This window comes from Poecilia reticulata, chromosome 8 (genome assembly GCF_904066995.2).
Source record: "Poecilia reticulata chromosome 8, P_reticulata-male-v2, whole genome shotgun sequence".
NCBI classification, from domain to species: domain Eukaryota; kingdom Metazoa; phylum Chordata; class Actinopteri; order Cyprinodontiformes; family Poeciliidae; genus Poecilia; species Poecilia reticulata.
The window spans coordinates 27,110,679-27,132,272 of record NC_088837.1 but is presented as its reverse complement, the minus strand read 5'-3'; the positions used below and the strand labels follow the sequence as shown (position 1 = coordinate 27,132,272).

Below are 21,594 nucleotides of genomic sequence, written 5' to 3'. Positions count from 1 at the left end.
AGCTAGCTAAACATTTAGTTAGCCCAGAGCTAGCTGTTGAAGCTAGCTCTGGGCTAAACATTTAGTTAGCCCAGAGCTAGCTGTTGAAGCTAGCTCTGGGCTAAACATTTAGTTAGCCCAGAGCTAGCTGTTGAAGCTAGCTCTGGGCTAAACATTTAGTTAGCCCAGAGCTAGCTGTTGAAGCTAGCTCTGGGCTAAACATTTAGTTAGCCCAGAGCTAGCTGTTGAAGCTAGCCCGGTTCTGCGTCAGAACCCAGTAATAGACAGAACCAGTCCAGTTGAAACGTCAGTTTTTTATTCCTTCAGAGGAGACAGCTGGCTGTAAGGCAGAACATCATCAGAACCCGGCTGGTTCTGGTTCTGATGCAGCAGAACCAGAACCAACAGGCCCACTAACGGTTGGTCCAATCACGTCACCTGGAAAACAGAACCAGGAAGAGTTTACCGCTTCATTCATCAGAACCGGTTCTGGTGCTCAGAGCAGGAACCTCTGACCCAACCTGGGCCCGGTCTGGTCCAGAACATCTCCAGGGCGGTACCTGTGCTCACTGGGCCGGGCCCGGTCCGGGCAGCGCCCCCAGCAGGCCGTTAGCGGTGGTGAACAGGTTGATGGGCGACGAGCCGTCCGTGATCAGAGTGGACTTCAGACCCAGAGACTGCAGCATCTTCACCTGCAGAGGAACACAGAGCCTCGGGTCAGAACCGGACCATGACCGGATCGCTTCCGGACCCGCCTGCAGCCTCAGAACCATACCTGCAGTTCTGGCCCGGCCCGGGCGATCTCCTTCAGCGTGTCGCTGCCCAGACTCTCCATCATCTGCCTGAAGCGCTGACTGTCCAGCTGAGCCAGACGCTCCTGCTTCTCCACCTCCAGACGGTCCAGCTCCTTCTTGTAGCCCAGTTCCTGTTCCCGCGCCTTGGACAACCGCTGGAGCTCCGCCTCCTGAGCAGCAGCAGGGCGGGAAGAGACACAGAGACATTTAGTCCTGGAGCCGTTCCAACGACCAGAACATGCAGGAAGACATTTTCAGCCTTTACTATCAGAGGATCACAAACAGAAAGTGGGTTGAAGTGAAACAGGAAATGGTACGACAGGAAGTGTCATGGCGACCAACAGGAAGTGCGACAGCGACCAGAACCAAAGTGTGGGCGTACCGCCTCGATGCGCTGGGCTTCGGCTTTCAGTTTGGCCTCGTTGACGGCGGCCTCACCCCGGATCCGCGCCGCCTCGGCCTGGGACTGGGCCTCGGCTTTGGCCGCTCCGGTGCTCTCCACCGAGGCGCTGAAACACAGCAGGGAGCCGGTCAGAGCAGAACCTCAGCCATTTGGACCGAACCCGGTTGCTGACCCACCTCAGCGCCTCCAGCTCCAGCAGCTCCTTGCGGGCCCGCTCGGCCTCGGCCTGGTCGGTGATCTTCTGCCTCTCCAGCTTGCCCCTGGCCTCCTGCTCCAGGCGCTCCGCCTCGTGTCTGCAGGGACAAACGGAACCCGATGAGTGGGGCCGACCCGTCGCGGCGGGTTCTGATGACGTGGTGCGTGTCGGACCGGGCCGCCGCCTCCTGGGAGTTGGTGGTGATCTCGATGGCCAGCTGGACGCTCTTCTGCAGGGCGTCTCTTGTCCTCTGGTCCACCGGCTCCACGGACTGGATGTCCACACTGCTGATCACCAGGTTGTTCTGGGTGAAGCGCAGGTTGGGACGCACCGCCAGCTTCTCATCGAAGCCGAACACGGCCGAGCAGATGATCCGGTTCGAGTTCTGGACACACAGAGCTGGTGTTTGCTAATGCGCTAGCAGTGGAGCTAATGATTGCTAATTCACTAGCAGTGGAGCTAATACACTAGCAGTGGAGCTAATGTTTGCTAATGCGCTAGCAGTGGAGCTAATGATTGCTAATTCACTAGCAGTGGAGCTAATACACTAGCAGTGGAGCTAATGTTTGCTAATGCGCTAGCAGTGGAGCTAATGATTGCTAATGCACTAGCAGTGGAGCTAATACACTAGCAGTGGAGCTAATGTTTGCTAATGCACTAGCAGTGGAGCTAATGATTGCTAATGCAGTAGCAGTGGAGCTAATACACTAGCAGTGGAGCTAATGTTTGCTAATGCACTAGCAGTGGAGCTAAAGCGCTAGCAGTGGAGCTAATGTTTGCTAATGCACTAGCAGTGGAGCTAATGATTGCTAATGCACTAGCAGTGGAGCTAATGATTGCTAATGCACTAGCAGTGGAGCTAATGTTTGGTAATGCGCTAGCAGTGGAGCTAAAGCGCTAGCAGTGGAGCTAATGATTGCTAACTTTGAAGTCACTTTTAGCCTAGCTTCCCCAGATGAATTCTAATTTTCTCGTCTCTTTGATAAACATTTGGATTTGGTTATAAACTTCAAGTAGACATTTACGTTCATGCTCTTATTTTGAAGTGACTTCAAAATAATTTCATTCCATTTCCTCACCTAAAGACTACAGAACTGGACCCGCCTGGACTGAGCCTGACTGGGAGAAGCCCCTCCCCCGATCGAGCATGAGGCGACAGTGGGGAGGAAAACTTCCCCTTAATAGGAACAAAACGCCAGTAGAACCAGAACCTTTTCAGTAGCTGATTAATCTCTGGTTCTGACCCAGTTAAGCAGGATTGTATGTGGAAGCGGGTTCTGACCTTGTGGAAGTCGTCGAACTGGACTGAGGCGACGGCGCCTCGGATTTTAGAGGCGATGGCTTTACAGGCGTCGCCCACGAAGTCCGGGACGGAGAACAGCGCCGCGGCAGCGGCCGGTTCTGCTGGGATCTTCACGTCAAAGTGCCTGAAGGACAGAGGTCGACTTCAGAACCAGAACCGGGACAAACGTTGTCTGCTCGGCGCCTGGTTACCAGTTGTAGGCCAGCTGCAGCTGCAGGCGGGCGTGGTCGGCCGTTTCTATGGTGATGATGTCGGTGCAGAAGTCGGGCCCCAGCAGCAGGCAGATGGCCTTGATGACGTTGGCCCGTTTGGGTTTGTCCCCGGACAGCGACAGGACGGTGAACTGCTCGTCCGGCCCCAGCATCACCATCTCGGGTCCGAACACCACCCTGCGGAGAAACGGCGCCGCCATCAGCCGATTCTTCGCCCGCTGCCGCCAAGCGCCCCGAGGGCGGCGCCTCACCTGGCCTTCTTCTCCCGGTAGTCGTAGACCTGCACGGCGGCGTTGTGGGGGACCCTGAAGGTCACCACGCGCGTCTTGTCCCTCGGCCGGCCGTCCTCGCCGCCGTGGTGACTGGAGCGGTCGGCCAGCGGGTCGCGGCGGGTCGCCAGCAGCGCCTCCACGTTGGCAGGAAGTTCCTTCTCCCACAGCTCCTCGTCCTGGTTCAGCATGTAGGTGTGTCCGATCACCGCGCGCACCTGAGGCCAGGACGGGGTTATCACCATGGCAACAAGGAAACTGCAGAGGGCTTCCATGCAGGAGGCCCAAAAATAACCACAAGGTCAAAGGTCAGAAGTAACTGGGCGAAAAGGAACCGGTATGGAAGCCCTGAAGGGTCAGGGGTTCGACCTTTGACCCGATTTTATTTTCTCTGCTTTGTTAGTCATGTGTGAATAAACATATTTTAAAGTTGCCCAGAGGAGCATTTTGTTCCTAAAGGGCAGAAAAACATCAGAGCGGAAACGATTCCTGAAACAGGAAACGATTCCTGAAACAGGAAACGATTCCTGAAACAGGAAACGATTCCTGAAACAGGAAACGATTCCTGAAACAGGAAACGATTCCTGAAACAGGAAACGATTCCTGAAACAATCTGGAAAAGTTTCATCAACATGTTTAACGTCTGCTGCTCTCTGGGCTGCAGTGACGCCTCCCACCAGCAGGTGGCAGCAGTTCAGCTCCAGCTGCTTTCTGCCTCAGCCTGAATTCACTCATTCATCAAAGAATAAAAATGGTTTTGTTCTCCGTGTTTGGACGAAAACTGAAATCAGCATCAGAGTGAGAACAGGATGTGGAATATTCAGATCCTCAGGTTATTCCTGAAAACCTTTCACAGAAAGTTGCTTGGAAACTGGCCTGAACTTTGAACCCTGCAACTACAATATTTGACCTCAATTATCATTTGACCGGCAGCATGTCTTAAGCCCCGCCCCTCCACGTCTTAAGCCCCGCCCCATCCACGTCTTAAGCCCCGCCCCTCCACGTCTTAAGCCCCGCCCCTCCATGTCTTACACCCCGCCCCTCCACGTCTTAAGCCCCGCCCCTCCATGTCTTAAGCCCCGCCCCTCCATGTCTTAAGCCCCGCCCCTCCCTGCTCACCTTGCCAGTCTTGATGTCCCGGACGTAGATGCCCTCGTTCTCGTCCAATGGGATGGCGCGCTGCGTCAGCAGGACCTCCACGGTGGCGGGGGGGACGTACTCCAGGGGGCCGCGCAGCATCCAGCGGTCTCCGGGGCGACGGAGGACGCCGCTGCGCCGCGAACGCTTGGCGCTCTCCTGTACTGTCACGGTGGGGCCACCAGATGAGACCTCCGTCCTAAACGTGGATGTGGTATTTAGAGGAAACCAATCCAATTCAACCATGTTGACGTCCTAAAACCTCAACACAGATTTCAAACTTTATTTCACTGACAGTGTGAAGGTGAAAATGCAGAAAAATCCAGGAAGTAGAGAAAGAAAGACTGGTCTGGATGGCAGAAAGGAAGAGTGAAGCTTCAGCTCGAATCCAGAATAATAACCCAGGACAGAAACGCGTTGCTCCTCACCTCCGTGTCATGAAAGGCCTCCACGGCCCGCAGAACCAGGCCTTCCTCCTCCGACAGCACGTACACGCTCTGGATGCCGTTTTCCAGCTCCTCTCCGGGCTGCAGGAAAAACGAGCGCTCCCCCTGCAGGACGGAACAGGAACAGCAGGTCCGTCAGGTCTGAGGACCCGGATCGTCACTCGAGACGTTGATGAAATCAAACCGCTGGGAGATTTAGATTCACTCATACCTTTCTCAATCTTCCAGAGAAACAATAATATCTGAGAAGCTAATTTCAGGCTGATGCTGTGCTCACCTTCACCACCTTCTTCTGGCCCAGCTGAGGCTTCCCATCGGTGCCGACCGGGTCCAGGACCACGCAGTACTGCCTGCTGCTCAGGGTGGTGACGTTCACCACCCCCACCACCTCCTCAGCCACAGACGGGATGTGCGCCTCCCTGTCGGCCATGGTGACCAGCCACTCCTCGCCCGTACGCCGCTCACGCCCGCCGGCGTCCTTGAAGGGCCGCAGGGCGCGAACATGCAGCGCTTTCTGGAAACGACGCAGATGTCAGTCTGGTGGAACTCATCATGCTTCATAAAGACGTTACTCTGAAACATCGCAGCTGCCTGGAACAGGCTCCGCCCCCTCCCTCTCTGCTGTGCCGTAAGCCCCGCCCACCCGCCCTGAACATGGGATCTTCAAAACCTCTTCCAGAAACTTTTAAAATCACGGGACTTTTGGGTGTGACTGGATTTTATCGCTTTATTTTACATCTGACAGACTTATGAATAACAGCCGAGTTCAACTCCAGTCCTCCCAGCCTGCTGGACATTCAGGTGAAGACAGGCTGGACGGATGGCGTCATTATTTGCATCTGCTGCATCCAGAAACCACAGCTCAGGTTTCACAGAGCGCCGATTCTCACTGCCTGAAGGAAACAAACCGGCCTGAGTCTTAAACCAGCACAACGTCAGGAGCAGCGAATCGGCTCCGCGTTCAGACCTAGAGACGTTCAGGACATCGTTTCTGTTCAAACCTGAAAGAAAAAGCCGAAACACTGAGGCCTCTGCAGAGCAACGATCCGCTGGTCGGAGGCCGTCCATGTTGCCTTCTGTGGAAATGCTAAGGCAGCGACCTTTGACCTGTCCAGGGCCTCTGCTGTTTAAAAACTGCAGATAAATTATTGCTGGACGGCAGACGGTGAATCAGAAGAGACTCTGAGGTCACGCAGTAGGAAACAGCCTGAACATGTGGAGGTTAAAGGTCGGCGGCTGCTGGAGTTTTAGGTCAGGATGTGACTGACCGACATCCTGAGGTTTCTGGTGACGATCCGAGGAACAACCAGAACTCTGAGGCCGCCTGACGGCCACAGGTACGGCCACAGGTACGGCGCCACCAGGTGGCGCTTCGCTCAGCAGGTCACGGATTAGAGGGAGGGGGGGACAGTGGAGGCGGAGTCACCTTGTCCGTCAGGATGAAGGCATTGACGATGTCGATGACCTCTTCGTGAGCACCCGGCAGGTACGCCCCCACCTTGCTGACCAGCCACTCCTCACCTGGACAACAGCAGGACAGGTCGTCCTTTAGTAGCGTCTCCTGAAGGCCGCTTCCGTCCGGTTGGACGGTTTGGACCGTTACCTGTAACTCTCTGGACGCCGCCGCGGTCTTTGCCTTCCTTTCGCGCCCTGAGCCGGATGGCCTGGTTCTCCCGGATCACCGTGGCCTTGATGGTCTCCAGAACCACCACCTCCTTCCGGGGGATGTAGGTCCCTGAGAGCGAGACGGGAACCGGAAAGACACAGAAGCTCTTCAGGTTTCCCTCAAACGCTTAAAGTCTCCAACAGTTCAGACCTGTCAAAGTGTTCAGGGTGAAGGAACCACCTGAAGTCGTCCATCCGGACCTAAAACCAGATGACCCCTGACCTGACCGCACCAACCTGGACCTTCGAACAGCCACTCGTCTCCAGCCACCCGCTTCACTCGTCCCTCGTCCTCAAAGTCCAGCAGCGCCTGCAGACGGAGCGCCGTGTCCGGGTAAACGATCTGCAGCGGCGTCACATTCTGGAGGAAAACACGGAGCGTCAGACATCCAGAACCAGGCCAGGACCAGAACCAGACAGGTCCAGCCGCGCGGCGTTCCCCACCTGCTGGATCTCCTCTCCAGGGTAGAGTGGGAACGGGTCCCGGGTCAGCCGGATCTCCAGGTCGGCGTGGCGCAGCTTGGCCTGACCCGATTGGTCAAAGAGGACCTCATTGTCGTCGTCCCGGGCGACGGGATTGGACACCACGCAGTAGTGGCGAGGCGGGACCATGATCATCCGGACCGGCGAGAACAGAACCCTGAAACATCAGATCCAGTTTCAAAAATACTTTATTGATCCCAATAGGAGGTTAAACAACCAGACGGATCCTGGAGAAACATTTCAGCCGGTTTTCCCGAAACGCCTTGGCCCGTTTCGGCCCGTTTCGGCCGGTTCGCCTGAACGCGTCCAGGGTTAGCGTTAACGTCTCCAGTGATGCGTTCAGGGAACCCTGAGCTGGACTCGCCTCTCGTTGTCCTGGCGGATGTAGGTGAGCGGTCCGATCTCCACGCGGGCGATGTTGGTGTTCTGGTCCAGGACATGGATGTAGTGATGTGGAGGGATCCGGATGATGGACGAGTCCACCTGCATCTCCATCTGTGGTCCGCGGTTTCCTGCTTTTCTGGACATGAAGTAAAGTTCTGCAGAGGACAAAAGTAAAAGTCAGTTTCATAAATAAGTGATAAATAAGTGATAAATAAGTGATAAATAAGTGATAAATAAGTGATAAATAAGTGATAGTGTCATTATGGACCAAGCATGTGTATCGAACTTTTGGCACCTTTGGACTTCCATACTTCATACGCTGTCTAATAAATTCCGGCTGCTTCTTAAAGTGAAGAGAAATCTGCCAAGTCTTGTTTTCCTCACAGATAAACATAAATTTGTCCTCAAAATGTTAAATGAAGACTTTGACCCTAAAGCTGAAGCTGAGGCGCGTTTTAACTCAGATTAGGATTTTTAACGGAGTTACTAAGGAAAAGTCTAAAACTGAAAATAAAACTGGTGAATGTGGAGGACGCAGCAGGTTCAGAGCGGGCCCAGTGTGCCGGTACTGGACGGGTTCGGCTCGAGTTCACCGAGCAGAATGTTTTCCAGAGAATCGCGGAAGTGTAAAAGTTGTTTGTTTCGCCTCTTACCGTCTCAGGGCGCAGCTCGGCGGGCAGACAGCAGCTCACGCTTCGCTCTCACGGCTCCGGATCGGAGGACCTGGACGGACTGGGACGGAGACCAGAACTTGTTCGGTTCTGGGAAGGGACGGAGTGGGCGTGGCAGCTGAGGGACGGGAGGGTCACGTGGTTTACGGTCTGCAGCAGCAGCTGCTGCGTCACCTGGTCGCCTACAGGTTCCTCTGGGAATCACACTGTAAAAGATAAAAACTGCTAAACCAGAACCCGACCGATCCACTAACCTCACGAAGAAAAGGGCAAGACTGAAAATTAAAATAAAATCCTTTAATAATAGTGTGGGCGTGGCTTAAAACCTGAACATAACCGGACTGCAGGGAGAACGTTCTTTCCTTCTGGTTCGTAACGGAGAAACACATTATTATGATTAATATGAATTAAAATGTCTGGTTTCCTGTAATAAGCCTTTATTCTGGAGTTAAAGGGACAGTGTTCATTTCCTGTCAGGCTGCGGCTGGGTGGTGGCGCAGCTCAGGGCTGGTCTGCGCAAAGTCTAACCGGATATGAAAACTGTGCAAGTAAAAACGTGTCACCATGAAAATTTAAGCAAAACGGCGATTTTAATGCCACCATGAAAACAACAAGAGAACACAGGTGTAAATAATGACTGCTCTTATTTAGGAATAAATATTTACAACGCTGATTCCTCCCAGACTGACGGAAACCCAATTATCTGATTGGATGGCCAACACTTCCTGCATGAATTTAAATAGCGCCCCTGCTGGACAACAACATGAACAACACCTCTGCCCTCTAGTTTTACCCCGTTTCAACAAAAACACAGTAAATATAATATAAACGGAGTAATGAGTTTAAGTTAAAATTCAGACAACATGACAACACTGGCTGGTGACTTCCTGTGACTGTTTCACAATAAAAGCCTTTCAACGTTAGGAGACAGAAACTTAAAAAAACACTCCTTCCTGTGATGAAGATGATGATGATGAGGAAGGTATGCCGGACATTTGAGGAACAACAGTACAATATTCCAAAAATAAACTCTGTACAAAGCTTTGGTTCGTTTGTGCTGATGGTTAACAAACATATTTAGATTTAAATAGTTTTCAAATCCACAAAATAATTCTGACGGGCCCGGCTCGGTTCTGATGGAGCAGAGGTGCATCCGGGTCAGATCAGAAAGACACATTTCTCAGAAGTTTACGGTAAATAAAAAAAATAAACTAAGAAAAATGTAGTTATTTCCACGCAGCGTCCAGAAAGATGATGTTCTGCTGGAAACAGCTTCGGTCAGCGTCCAGATATTCATGTTTTAGGACATATTCAGTTTTCTAAAATAATATTAAAATATTAAAAAGGTAGATTAGCTATAGGGACAAAATATCCCGACCAAATCTGTAGTTAAACAGTAATAGTGACGCTAAACGGGACGAATGTCTTGTTTACAGTTTGGTAATAATACTGGAATCAGCGAAAGTCATTTATGTTAATATGTTGGTTACCATAGCAACTTAATTAAACAACATTTACCGTAAACTTCTGAGAAACGAAACACACAAAATGAAACTTCTGCAGGTTTGACGGATTTATAAAAAATCTGCTGAGTAAGCAGTATGTGACGTAGCATCGATGTGCGCATGCGCATTACCATAAAGTATGCTGGATTTACGGGTATGACCGAACACCTGTTCAGTAACCCGGCGGTCCAACAGCACCGCTGAACCAGAACCAGGAGAAGTCATCCTGGTTCTGGTTCTGAAGGTCCGAACGGGTCAGTGATACCGAACCGCCTCACCGAGCGGGAAATGAACGCAGAGAAAACCTTAAAACGATAAACTTCATCCAATGAGATTCTGCTTCTGAACGTCTTGACATTTGAACATTCAGTAACTTATAAACAGAAATCATACATTTGTTGCTGAGCAACAGCTAGCATGCTAAGCTAATGTTCCCAATGATCTTTTTACAAAGCTGGAAGAAAATCCAGAAGGGGCTGAATCCACGGAGAGCTGGAGAATAGTTCGGCTCCAGCCAGAACCCCGTCCGGTTCTGGACCTTCGGTTCTGCTCCAGAACCGTTCATTTGACCTTTCACCTCCCTTTCACCAGCTCCCTCCTGACGGCCTTGTAGGACTTTGGGTTCAGTTCAAACTCGGGTTTAATAAAATTCTCCAGAACTCGGCTGGGTTTTACCGGGTCAAGGCCGGTTCTGGATGGTTCCACATTTGATAAAACATGATGTGAAGTTCTGGACCTGGAACCAGAACCGGGAGCTTAAAGAACCCAGCAGAGCTGCAGAGCCACAACATGACCTCCGTTTTAAATGTTGGTGCAATGCCAGCGGTGGCCACCAGATGGCGCCACACCGCAGCCTCTTCCTCAAAGAAGCAACATAACTTTAACATGTTTGTTACTGAAACAAATGAGCTGATGGATCCCAGCAGAACCGTTCTGGACCTGATCATGGATCTAAACAGACTGAAGGTTTTCTGGCTGCAGAATCATAAAGACATTAAACTTCCAGGTGAAATATCTAAAGTAGTCGTGGCTCCGGCTGAAAGGCGCTGCAGCAGCAGATCCAGTTCAGCGCCGCTGTTCTCCGACAGCAGCCCGAAGCTGGCGATCCTGACGTTAAATCTTTAATCCAACATGGCGTCCAGCTGGTCGGCCAGGTCGTCGAACATGTTGCCGATGTCGTCCAAGATGGTCCCTGCTGACCTCACAGAGCTCCCCCTGCTGGTGAAACCAGAGACAGACGGTTAAAGCACCAGAGAGAAGCGTCCAGAGGAAACAGGAAGGACGAATACTCACCCCTCGCTGCCGTCCTGGTTCAGCTTCGTCTCCACGGCCTTCAGAGCCGCTGCTAGAGAGCTGCTGGTCTGGTCCAATCTCTGCTGGACCTCTTCCGTCTCAGAAGACGACTCAGAGGACAGAGGACTCCCCACGGGTCTCCTGGCAGCCAGAGAGGGGCTGCGAGGGGCCGGAGGACCCAGAGCTGTCGGCCCGGAGGCTGCTGAGGAGGCAAACGCCACGCTTTGGACCACACTGACTGTCAACGTGGGAGAGGACCGTCCTCCTGAAGAACACGACACAAGAACAAGTTTCACACCGACGGCTGTCAATGTTTGGGTTAAAGAAGACCAGCAAGTCCCAACCCAGTCTGGTCCAGACCAACAAGTCTTCTACTGCAGGTCACAAGTTAACTCTCACAAGTCCTTCAATAGACCAGGAAGACTCGACCAAGTCTCACAACTTCCTCTACAAAACCATTCAGTTCTAACAAAATTTGAAAGTCAGAGACAGAAAATCCCAGCCAAGCCCCGTTCAAGATCCTAAGTAAAGATCAAGTCTCCAGCCCGAGTTCTAGCCAATAAATGAAAAAGGTAAGTCACATTAAGAAATCCCAACTCAACCTGGAAAGGCCCAGAAAGACCAGAAAGTCTCCAGTCAACGAAGGTAAGAACAACATATCAAGACAAGACAGAAAGAAAAGTGAGAGACGACACCGAGAAATTACAACTAAAACACAAACGTTTCATATTAACATCATGGAATGTCAAGTCAACAGTGGAAAACACTCAAAGATGGATTTGTTTCAAGTAATAAGCTGAAAATCCCAAACAAAATTGGGAAAAAAACAAAATAAATAAATCTGAGATCCTGTGACCAGCCGCGGCGACCGATTGAGGCAGTGGGAGGCTCCTGAGACCGGCCGGAGCCTCTGCACCGGGTGTCAATGTTCTCCTGGCTCTGCGACATCCCCACGGCGTTCTTGATCTCCTAAGAAGAGAAACTATGTCCTAACCAAAGTCCACCAAACACTGTATGCAACCAAGACAAAACTAGTGAATCCCAACAAAGACAGGAAATGCTACAAGATCTTACAGACTCATTCAAGACCGGCCAGCCAACCGTGAGACGGGAAGAGTCCAGGAAAACCAGGGAGTCTCACGACAAAACAAGTCAGGAAAGACAAGTCATAAACCAGGACCAAAACATAACGAGTCAAGAGAATCCGGACAGAGGCTGCTATGAACTTCAAGTTAAGACTGAGAAGTTAGAAAACTCAAACCAACAATAGCAACGCTGGGAATATCTCAAATGAACACTGCGGTGTCTGGAGACAGGACAGGTCATACAGCCTGAAGTTCAGAGAGAAGTCAAGTCCAGGTAAAGACCTGGTGAACTCTAACCCTGAATCCTGACTGGCAGGCACTGGTGAACGTGTCGACACCAGACTGAAGCCATTCAGAAGCAGGATCCATCATTAGGTTCCATCTGAAGAGAGAAGCAGCAGAAGCAGGAACCCTGCTGGCTGCCTCTTTAAACCATGGAGTACTGCAGGTACCTGGAGTCCCGCCAACCAGAGAACCGAATGAGGAGCTCAGAGGAACCCTCTTTAACCTTCAGAGGGTTCAGAGTGCGTGGATGTGATGAAGGTGTTGGTGTCTCACCCTGAGCGGCCAGCAGACTGTGGCGAACAGGTTTCGGGGTGATGGCGGGTTTTGGTGAGAGAGAAGGCTTCAGAGGAGATCCTGTCGCTGGGCTGCTGGGCCTCTCCAGACTGGCCTCGCTGATTCTCAGGTCCAGCTGGTCCTGGTTCCTGGATGGGGGCCTGCTGCCACCGGACTCGGACCCTGAGGCTCCGGATCTGACCGGGGAACCCTCGCCGGTCAGATCCTTGGGTTTGTGGCGCCTCTTCACCGTGTCGGACTCCTTCAGGTTGAACTCGGGAACCTCCAGAGCTTTGGCCCCTGGTTTGTCTGGTGGTTCCAGCACGGCCTCAGCTCTGGGGGGGCCTGGAGCTTTGGGTCTCTGTTTGATGGTCAGGTTGCCTTCTTCGGCGAAGGGGATGCACTCGCTGGAGCTGTTCTGGGGAGACGATGACCCATCCAGGCCTTGAGCCTTCGGTTCCTCCTCCTCAGAGTCGGACTTCAACCCTCGGTCGATCTCTGCGGTGCTGCTGGTTTCACTGGGAAGACATTCGCTGTGGACCTTCCTCCTGAGCTCTGTGGTCTCCCTGGCCTCTGACGCAACGCTGTGTCTGGGCCCTGGGCTGGTCTCCAAAGAGGCAGTGATGCTGCTGACGCTCCCTGGGCTGTCGGTGACCACGCCCCCAGAGGACGAGGTGGGGCTGCTGTCGCTCAGTTCACTGCTGGTTGTGCTGCTCACTGAGCTCAGCCTCTTCGGTGGCGGAGGAGGGGGGCCCTTTTTGCGGGCACGCACGGCAAACGACTGACTTCGGCCCACATTGCCGTTCCTGTCTGAGCCGGACTGCGACCGGCCCGGCTGGCTGCGGCCGGGCTTCCGAGTCAGGGTGGCGTAGGATGGAACGTCGGCCGGCAGAACTGTGAGGTCGTCGTCATCCTCGTCCGGCTCTCCGTCCGACAGAGCGTAGCGGGTCTTGCTCTGGGTGCGCCGGTTGGGGGGCGTCAGGGTCCGGTGGTGCTCGGGACGGGCTGTCGGGTTCAGGTTGGTGGAGCCGCACTGGGAATGCAGGTAGCTGAAGCCTTTCAGAGCCGGGGAGGCACCGCGCGGCAGTTTGGGTTTGGCCGGTATGGCCGGGTACTTGAAGACTGTGGCCGTCCCCAGAGGCACCTGCTTGGGCAGCGGCTGATGCTGCAGCGGCCGCTGGTCCCAGCCCTCAGGCAGGTTCCTCTCCCGGGCCGGGCTTCCCTCCAGGCTCTCCTGTGACCAGCCGCGGCGACCGATTGAGGCAGTGGGAGGCTCCTGAGACCGGCCGGAGCCTCTGCACCGGGTGTCAATGTTCTCCTGGCTCTGCGACATCCCCACGGCGTTCTTGATGGCCAGGCTTTCGTCGCAGCCTCCGTAGTGACTCGCCATGGCGGTCTGCAGCTCTGCGCTCAGCTCGCTGTCCTGGAAGGTCACCATGATGGGGGTGTGAGGAGAGGAACACTCGCTGCTGGCATCTGGAGACTCAATGGCAACCAGGTGGAGCACTCCGGGCGCCTTACGCCGCAGCGTCCCTGCGCCGGTGTCCGCCTGCAAGATGGCCCTCTGGATGTCGCTCAGCTTCTTCACCGCCAACATCAGCTTCTTCTGATGGCCTGCAGAGGAAACGGAGCGTCAGAAAAGGTTCTGACCCGGCCGGCGCACGGTGCTGTGGCGCTGCGGCTCCAGACCCAGCTTGGTGATGCCGATCTCCTGCAGGTCCTCCCACGTCAGGTCTTTGACGATGCTGATGGAGTCGTAGCCATTCTCTGACAGCTTCTTGTGGTACTGTGGGAGGCCGATGGCGCTGAGCCACTCGCCAAGGTCCGACTGGAAAGACAGGACCAAACGGGTCAGAACAGAACCGCAGCGGCGGACGGGCTGGGACGGATCAGAACCGAACCGCGGGTTCCTGCAGGTAAACACTCACAGGGATGTACTCCGGAAGCCACTCCGGGATGTTCAGGTTGTTGATTTCCATGGAGATCTTCTTCCGGTGCCCCGGTTTGGTGACGCCGATGGCGGTCAGGTCCTGAACAGGAAACGCATCAGAAACAGGAAGTTGGTGGGGTTGGTGGTGTGATCCACCAGGTCAAGCCTTTAACGGGGTTCTGGTGGATTCACCTCAGGAGTCATCCGGCTGATGGTGGGAACGTCGTAGCCGGCGTTCAGGAAGTTCCCGGTGTACTGCTGCAGCTGGAAGTCGCTCAGCCACTGGAAGATGGCGTCCGCATCCTGGGACACAGAGTCAGGCAGTCCAAACCCGGTTCTGATCGGAGCCTGGTTCTGATCGGAGCCTGGTTCTGATCCGAGCCTGGTTCTGATGCGAGCCTGGTTCTGATCGGAGCCTGGTTCTGATCCAAGCCTGGTTCTGATCGGAGCCTGGTTCTGATCGGAGCCCAGTTCTGATCCGAGCCCGGTTCTGATCGGAGCCTGGTTCTGATCGGAGCCCGGTTCTGATCCGAGCCTGGTTCTGATCGGAGCCTGGTTCTGATCGGAGCCCGGTTCTGATCGGAGCCCAGTTCTAATCCGAGCCCGGTTCTGATCTGAGCCTGGTTCTGATCCAAGCCTGGTTCTGATCCAAGCCTGGTTCTGATCCGAGCCTGGTTCTGATCCAAATCTGGTTCTGATCGGAGCCTGGTTCTGATCCAAGCCTGGTTCTGATCGGAGCCTGGTTCTGATCGGAGCCTGGTTCTGATCGGAGCCTGGTTCTGATCGGAGCCCAGTTCTAATCCGAGCCCGGTTCTGATCGGAGCCTGGTTCTGATCCAAATCCGGTTCTGATCCGAGCCCGGTTCTGATCTGAGCCGGTCCGGAACCGGTTTTGATCCAAAATACACTCTAACATTTCATTTATTTAATTCTTTAATGGAAAACAACATAAATAAAAATGTTAAATGATTTTATATCTGAAACTATCAGACGTCAACTTGGTCACAGCAGAAATGTTTTTAATAATTTCCCAAATCAAAATGTAAATTAAATAAATTAAACATCAATTCATCTAAATATAGAAAAAATAAATAAAAATATATATTTATATGTTATAAATACTTTTGGGCAGTAAGAACTCTGCAGAAGAAACTTCATGTTTCTGATCATCATCACTTATGTAACAGTAATATTTTATTCCGGACGCCCCCTGCGGATGTGTCCCTGGGAGGAGAGCCGGGTCCAGTCCTGATCCTCCTACCTTCCCCTCCAGCAGCTGCTGCGGACGGACGAACTGCTGCGTGAAGCTGGGCTCTGCCGGGCGCTGCACCGTCACCGTCTGCCTGCGGGGGGCGCCACCTGCAGGACAGGACAGGCGTCTGAGCAGGGACACCTCACTGCTGAGCTGAGGACAGAGAAACCCACCTGCAGGACTCTCCGCCTGTTTGCTGGGGTCAGCAGAGGCTCCTGGATCAGCAGCAGGGGGCGCCAGCTGCACAGCAACAAAAACAACCTGAGACTCAGCAGAGATGTTTATGACGTCATTACAGAACAACCACATGATTTGTGAGAAACGGGCATTCTGGATCAGTCTGACTGCACCTTGTTGTCATGGTGACTGGTGGTGTGCTGCTGCCCGTTGGGGGCGCTGTTGCTCTCGGTGCTCTGGCCACTGCCAGCGCTGCGGGTGCTGCCCACGCTGCCAGTGCTGCCCACGCTGTTCCTGTCCCCGGCTGCAAACACAACAACAGACCCGGTGAAGGTGGGCGGGGCTTGGGGCGGCGTCAGACCGGGGGTGCAGCGCGGCTGCAGCGGTGCAAGCAGCCAGACGTCTCAATGGAGGCGTCTCCGGCTCTTCCCTGTCTTCGTTCGTCAATTAAAACATCGACATGCAGCAGCTTCTGTAGTGCAGCTACATCGCAGGACGACCCGCTGTCGCCCCCTGTGGCAGCCGTGAGGATTGCTGTTAGCATGAGGCTCTGATTTCAGCGTGCAGCAGCGCGTTTTGGACCCGACACACCAAGACAGCCAGCGCGTCTCCAGACCAGCGGCTTCCAGTCCGGTTGGTTCGGTCTGCTGGACCCAGCGGACAGAGGCCTCTGATTGGTTGAGTGTTGACCAGTTACCATGGTTACCCAACTCCATGATGATGAAAATCCTTTAACTGATGAAGGTACCAATTCTACCTCATCGTGCAGGAAGTTCTGTACCCGGAGCTGAAGAGGTTCAAGAACAGAGCCCTGAGGAACGCCTGCAGCCAGCGCTAACACACAGGCTGATCTGAATCTGGAGGCATTTACTCCAAATATGCTCCAGTTTGGAGAAAAAGTCTTTTAAAATCAGAGTGGTAGAAGGATGGAGCAGCATTAGGGCCAAAATTAAGACTACCATCCACCCAGCGGTGGATACTTTGTTGTTGGATGAAGCTGCATCCATTCTGAATCCAGCTGCCGATCTGATCACTGACAGGCCGAGGAGGAGGCTGCTGCAAACTAATGATAGCTTAGGACATGCTAGTGACTAGCATGATTAGCATAGCATTAAGGGGGTTAACACACATATAGTTTTCTTTAAAACAAATAGATGCATTGACATGTTCTTTTGACAGTTTCCTATAATCTAACATGGCACCTAGCATAAACATGCTACAGTACGTGGAGCTGAAGTTGGCTTCTGATTTGGAAAACGGTTAAAGGGCGATTCCACCTAATTCTTCACTACCTTGAGCAACTCTGACTTTATTGGTGCCGGCTATTATTGATCAGATCAGTAGCCAGATTTGCTAGGTGCTAGCTGTTAGCCTGTACAATGCTAATGCTAGGCTAATGCTAGCCTAACCAATGGTAAGGTAACCCTATGTATTCTAATGGACAGCAGAGGAAGTAGGCAATCCAGTGCCTCTCCAGCCCAGGCATTTTAGTTCCAAGCCTATCTAACTACCTAGTCATACTAGTCACTAGCTTCTCCAAAGCTAACGCTAGTGAGCAGTCTCCTTCTAGTTACCGGTGCTGGCCTATCGTTAACCAGGTCATTAGCTGGCTGCGGACTGGGAGCTCCCAGCGACAAAAGCACTGCTGGATGTGAAAGAGTCTTAATTTGGTCCAAACACCAGAACTGCAGAAGAACTAGAACCGTCTTTAAATGTCTGGGTTTCTACGGAAAGGTGACACATCCAACAAGCTTTGGAGAAGTTTAAAATTAGATGAGGCCAGAACTGATGTCCAGAAACCAGAACATTGGTGCTTCTGGAGGTTGGATAACCTTTGTGCAATCTTCCCTTGAAAGGTCATGGGTTAGGGTCAACGCTACCGTAACGTGGGTCAGCGGCGCTAAAATCACGTTATTCTTGTAGTCTGGGCAGAGGAGCTCCTGCACCAAATAAATACCAGGACACACTCAGCAGTCAGTCGGTGCTGACCTACCAGCTGCAAACTGGGGCGCACACACCTCCAGATTGCACCCAGACCTGGAAGCAGAGGATCACAGATGAAATGTTGGAGTTATTCCAGACAGAAATATAACAGATGAGGTTTTCCAGACGGCTCTGCTCTGATTGGCTGAGGAGGCGGGTGCTGGCGTCTCGGTGCGTGGGGTCCGGGCTCAGCGGGGCAGAAGCTCTGGTTCAGGGGGCTTACCGTGGAACGAGTCCCTGAGGACCCAGACGTCCTCAAAGGGACACCCAGACTGAGACAGGAGGCTCGAAGACGAACCTATCAGACACAGAGACGGACCGGGTTCTGTTTGGGCCTGAGGCGGTACCATACAGCCAGCAGCTTCTGGGCCTTAATGAAGCTTTGGCTCCAAACAACGGAAGTGAGACGAACTAAAGTCCACAGTTTGGGTCAGAGATCAGAACCGGCCCGAGTAAGGACGACTGGGGACACTCGCTGGGCGCGAAACCAGAACCAGAACCGTTCCTGGTGTGTATCTGGAGTGTGTGCTGTACCTGCGCAGGTCGCCAGGCCGTTGGGCAGAACCAGGTGGGTGGGCGGGGCATACAGACTGTAGGAGTCGTCGGTGTGGGGGGCGGAGCTTAGGCTGGAGGAGAGGGGGGGTCTAGACGGGTGCTGCTGGCGCTGGGTGGGCAGAGAGGCGTGCCGGGACAGGGCGCCCCCTACAGGGCAAGAGAGGAAGAGGAGGAGGAGGAAGGGCAGGTTGGTTAGAGGGAGGAGTCAGTCTGGATGGAGGAGCAGGAAGGGGAGGAGCATGAGATGGAGCAAGCAGCTGATTGGTTCCTGCAGAGGCAAACAGACCCGACAGCCAGAGCCCACCGGCGGCCTGACCCGGCCCGACCCAGCCCGGCCCGGCTCGGCCCGGCTCGGCCCGGCCTGGCCCAGCCTGGCCTGACCCGGCCTGGGCGGCCCGGCTCGGCCCAGCCTGGCCTGGCCCAGCCTGGCCTGACCCGGTCTGGGCGGCCTGGCTCGGCCCGGTCTGGGAGGCCCGGCTCGGCCCGGCCTGGCCTGACCCGGTCTGGGCTCGGCCCGGTCGGCCCGGCCCAGCCCGCCCGGCACGGCCTGGCCTGACCCGGCCTGGCCTGACCCGGTCTGGGCGGCCCGGCTCGGCCCGGCCTGGCTCGCTGCAGACCAGGCCCAGAAACCTGAGTGGAGGTGGCCCCCCACCTTCTTGGAATCAGATAAAATTGGTCTCAAATGTTTGTGCTACTTTTGTGCAGCAAAATTTTTGTTTCACTTAAAGATATAAATAAAAATGTTTCTAAAGGTCATCAAAGGTCAATGAACATCAGTTCAAGCATGTTAAGTGCTAACCTACAAACATGAATAACTCAATTTTAACGTTGACGAAATTCACTTGGAACCAGATCTTATCTAGAATGAACTGGTACCTCCCAAAACACACTGGGTCACCTGTAGTTTAGTTTCTGACCACCAGAGGGCGCGATTGGACAAACTGTACTGTTGAAATACGAAAAGTGGGACTAGAGCAAAGCCTGTGCTGGTCAGCTGTTTCCAGCTCAGTTTCATGATGACAGCATCAGCACGACTTCAAGTCAGTGCACAAACTATTTATAGAAGAACTGATGTTCACTGACCTTTGATGACCTCTAGAAACGTTTCTTTACATCTTTAAAATGATAGCAGCACAAACAACATTTTACTGCACAAACCAGCACAAACGTTTGACACCCATTTTGTCTGATTTGAAGAAGGAGGGGAGGGAAACTTCAGTCAGGTGGTCCAGAAAGCTTCCAGAACCCATCTGCAGTCAGAACACGCCGGGGCCCGATGTTCTGGTACCAGAAGCTACACTGGACCGGCTCTGAGTTAGAACGATCCGGAAAATAAAACCGACTGATCAGTAAGAACATCAGAACCACCAGCAGGATTACACCAGATTAAACCAGGATTACACCAGATTAAACCAGGATTACACCAGATTAAACCAGGATTACACCAGATTAAACCAGGATTACACCAGATTAAAACAGGATTACACCAGATTAAACCAGGATTACACCAGATTAAACCAGGATTACACCAGATTGAAACAGGATTACACCAGATTAAACCAGGATTACACCAGATTGAAACAGGATTACACCAGATTAAACCAGGATTACACCAGATTAAACCAGGATTACACCAGATTGAAACAGGATTACACCAGATTAAACCAGGATTACACCAGATTAAACCAGGATTACACCAGATTAAACCAGGATTACACCAGATTAAACCAGGATTACACCAGATTGAAACAGGATTACACCAGATTAAACCAGGATTACACCAGATTAAAACCAGATGAAAAACAGGATAAAAAGTAAAGTATTTCCAGTTAAAACCAGAATAAAACAAGAAAAAAACAGAATTAAGTTTTTTAAACCAGGATAAAACAAACCAAGTCCAGTTAAAGGCAGAACAAATCAGAACTGAGTCAGAACATAGACCAGGAGGTGAAGAGGCCTTTAGAAACGCTGAGCTCACATTGATCATGTGATCAGCTGATTACATCAGAGCCGCCATCTTGGCGTCTCACTGACCGTTCCGCCTGCTGATCACCTCCACGATGGACGGAGGGAAGAAGCCGACCCGGTCCGTTCCCCGCTGGCTGTCGTGGATGTGGCCCTTCCAGCGCCCGTCCAGGTGCTGCTCCAACACCTGTAGGGGGCGACACCGAGCAGCTGGCATGAAAACACCTTCAGGCTGAGCAGGAGATTTGGGCTGACAAGCAGAACCAGAACCAGGCTCCTGCAACCAGACTGTCTGGTTTGGTTTTAACCAGAATTTCTCAGTTTATGAACCATCTATGCAGCTACAAACAAGATGGTTTCTGCTGCAGAACCGGTTTAGTTCTGCTGGATCGTCTCAGAGTCCGAATCCTGGACCAGGACACAATCTAGAAATGTTTTTCTAGACCAGAGGTCTTAGGGGTTGTCAGGTTTCTGATTAGACATTATTAATAAAGATTTATTTATAATTTACCTGAATTAAAAGGAGTAAAAGTATTGAATTGAGATGTTGTTCCGAGTTCCACCACAGGGTGGCGGCGCTTCCTCTGCCGGTCCCCACAGAAACATGAAGAAGATCACAAACGGTAAAGATTCTAAATTTGTTTTACTTCTAGCTTAATGTTCACCAAGCACGTGGATATGATCACCATAAAGCCTTTATCATATAATATTTGTTATTCCATTAACCAGCTTCATGTAAACTCTGCTTAGAGAAGCAAATAACTGTTCTACTCTGTTAGCATCTTCGCGCTAGCATAGCCCCGCTAGCTTAGCAGCTAACTGTAGGTGTTTTTAATGTTCTTTTAGCTCTGCTGAATGAAACAAGATGGAAAATTATGAGCTTCTCTCACAAATGAACATCCAGTGAACAAAAATCTGTTAAATATTTTAAAAGTTCTGCATTTTTACTAAATAATTTGTTCATGATGGAATTATTAGGCCATGAACTTTGCTAAGTAATAAAATATAAAACACAAATAATAAATAATAAAACACAAGTAATACAAACGTGAAATAAAGAGGTGACAATTATTTGTGATGGATTCCAGGCTGGGCTGCACAGTGGCGCAGTTGGTAGAGCTGCTGCCTTGCAGCAAGAAGGTTCTGGGTTCGATTCCCGGTCTTTCTGCATGGAGTCTCCATGTTCTCCCTGTGCATGGTGGGTTTTCTCCAGGTACTCCGGTTTCCTCCCACAGTCCACAAACATGACTGTCAGGTTAATTGGCCTCTACAAATTGTCCCTAGGTGTGAGTGTGTGTGTGCATGGTTGTGTGTCTCTGTGTTGCCCTGCGACAGACTGGCGACCTGTCC

The 21,594-nt window shown here is 52.4% G+C and overlaps 2 protein-coding genes across 8 annotated transcripts in view; both read right to left on the bottom strand.

Moving 5' to 3' along the window:
- Window positions 1-278: 278 nt before the first annotated feature.
- On the bottom strand, window positions 279-8,075 carry mvp (major vault protein). The gene is made up of 18 exons (XM_081610431.1): window positions 7,925-8,075; window positions 7,252-7,426; window positions 6,849-7,044; window positions 6,642-6,765; window positions 6,343-6,474; window positions 6,166-6,260; window positions 5,017-5,253; window positions 4,702-4,844; window positions 4,564-4,583; window positions 4,276-4,457; window positions 3,139-3,374; window positions 2,867-3,064; window positions 2,655-2,799; window positions 1,546-1,757; window positions 1,353-1,469; window positions 1,156-1,282; window positions 755-943; window positions 279-671 (listed from the first exon to the last, which is right to left on the bottom strand). The coding sequence occupies exons 2-18, from the start codon at window positions 7,413-7,415 to the stop codon at window positions 546-548; spliced, it is 2,643 nt and encodes an 880-aa protein (XP_081466557.1). The 5' UTR covers window positions 7,416-7,426; window positions 7,925-8,075; the 3' UTR covers window positions 279-545.
- A 438-nt stretch (window positions 8,076-8,513) lies between these two features.
- Window positions 8,514-21,594, bottom strand: part of caskin2b (CASK interacting protein 2b) — a 40,672-nt gene continuing 27,591 nt past the window's right edge. For 3 of the 7 annotated variants that reach the window (XM_081610398.1, XM_081610397.1, XM_081610403.1), the window contains 12 exons: window positions 20,314-20,431; window positions 18,259-18,426; window positions 17,948-18,022; window positions 15,915-16,045; window positions 15,738-15,804; window positions 15,574-15,671; window positions 14,506-14,616; window positions 14,312-14,413; window positions 14,073-14,211; window positions 12,384-13,997; window positions 10,741-11,005; window positions 8,514-10,665 (listed from right to left, as the gene is read on the bottom strand). In XM_081610398.1, the coding sequence (XP_081466524.1) occupies window positions 10,569-10,665; window positions 10,741-11,005; window positions 12,384-13,997; window positions 14,073-14,211; window positions 14,312-14,413; window positions 14,506-14,616; window positions 15,574-15,671; window positions 15,738-15,804; window positions 15,915-16,045; window positions 17,948-18,022; window positions 18,259-18,426; window positions 20,314-20,431 (2,985 nt within the window). In that variant the 3' untranslated portion in view covers window positions 8,514-10,568. The remainder of the gene's footprint in view (window positions 10,666-10,740; window positions 11,006-12,383; window positions 13,998-14,072; window positions 14,212-14,311; window positions 14,414-14,505; window positions 14,617-15,573; window positions 15,672-15,737; window positions 15,805-15,914; window positions 16,046-17,947; window positions 18,023-18,258; window positions 18,427-20,313; window positions 20,432-21,594) is intronic. The other 4 variants (XM_081610399.1, XM_081610400.1, XM_081610401.1 and 1 more) reach the window with 4 other exon arrangements.

Coding starts and splice junctions, on each gene's coding strand:
- mvp (XM_081610431.1), bottom strand. CDS start 7,415: ATGTCCAGAAAAGCAGGAAACCGCGGACCACAGATGGAGATGCAGGTG. Junction 5,254..6,165: donor CCTTCATCCTGACGGACAAG/GTGACTCCGCCT, acceptor CGTCGTTTCCAG/AAAGCGCTGCATGTTCGCGC. Junction 2,800..2,866: donor CTGCAGCTGGCCTACAACTG/GTAACCAGGCGC, acceptor TCTGTCCTTCAG/GCACTTTGACGTGAAGATCC.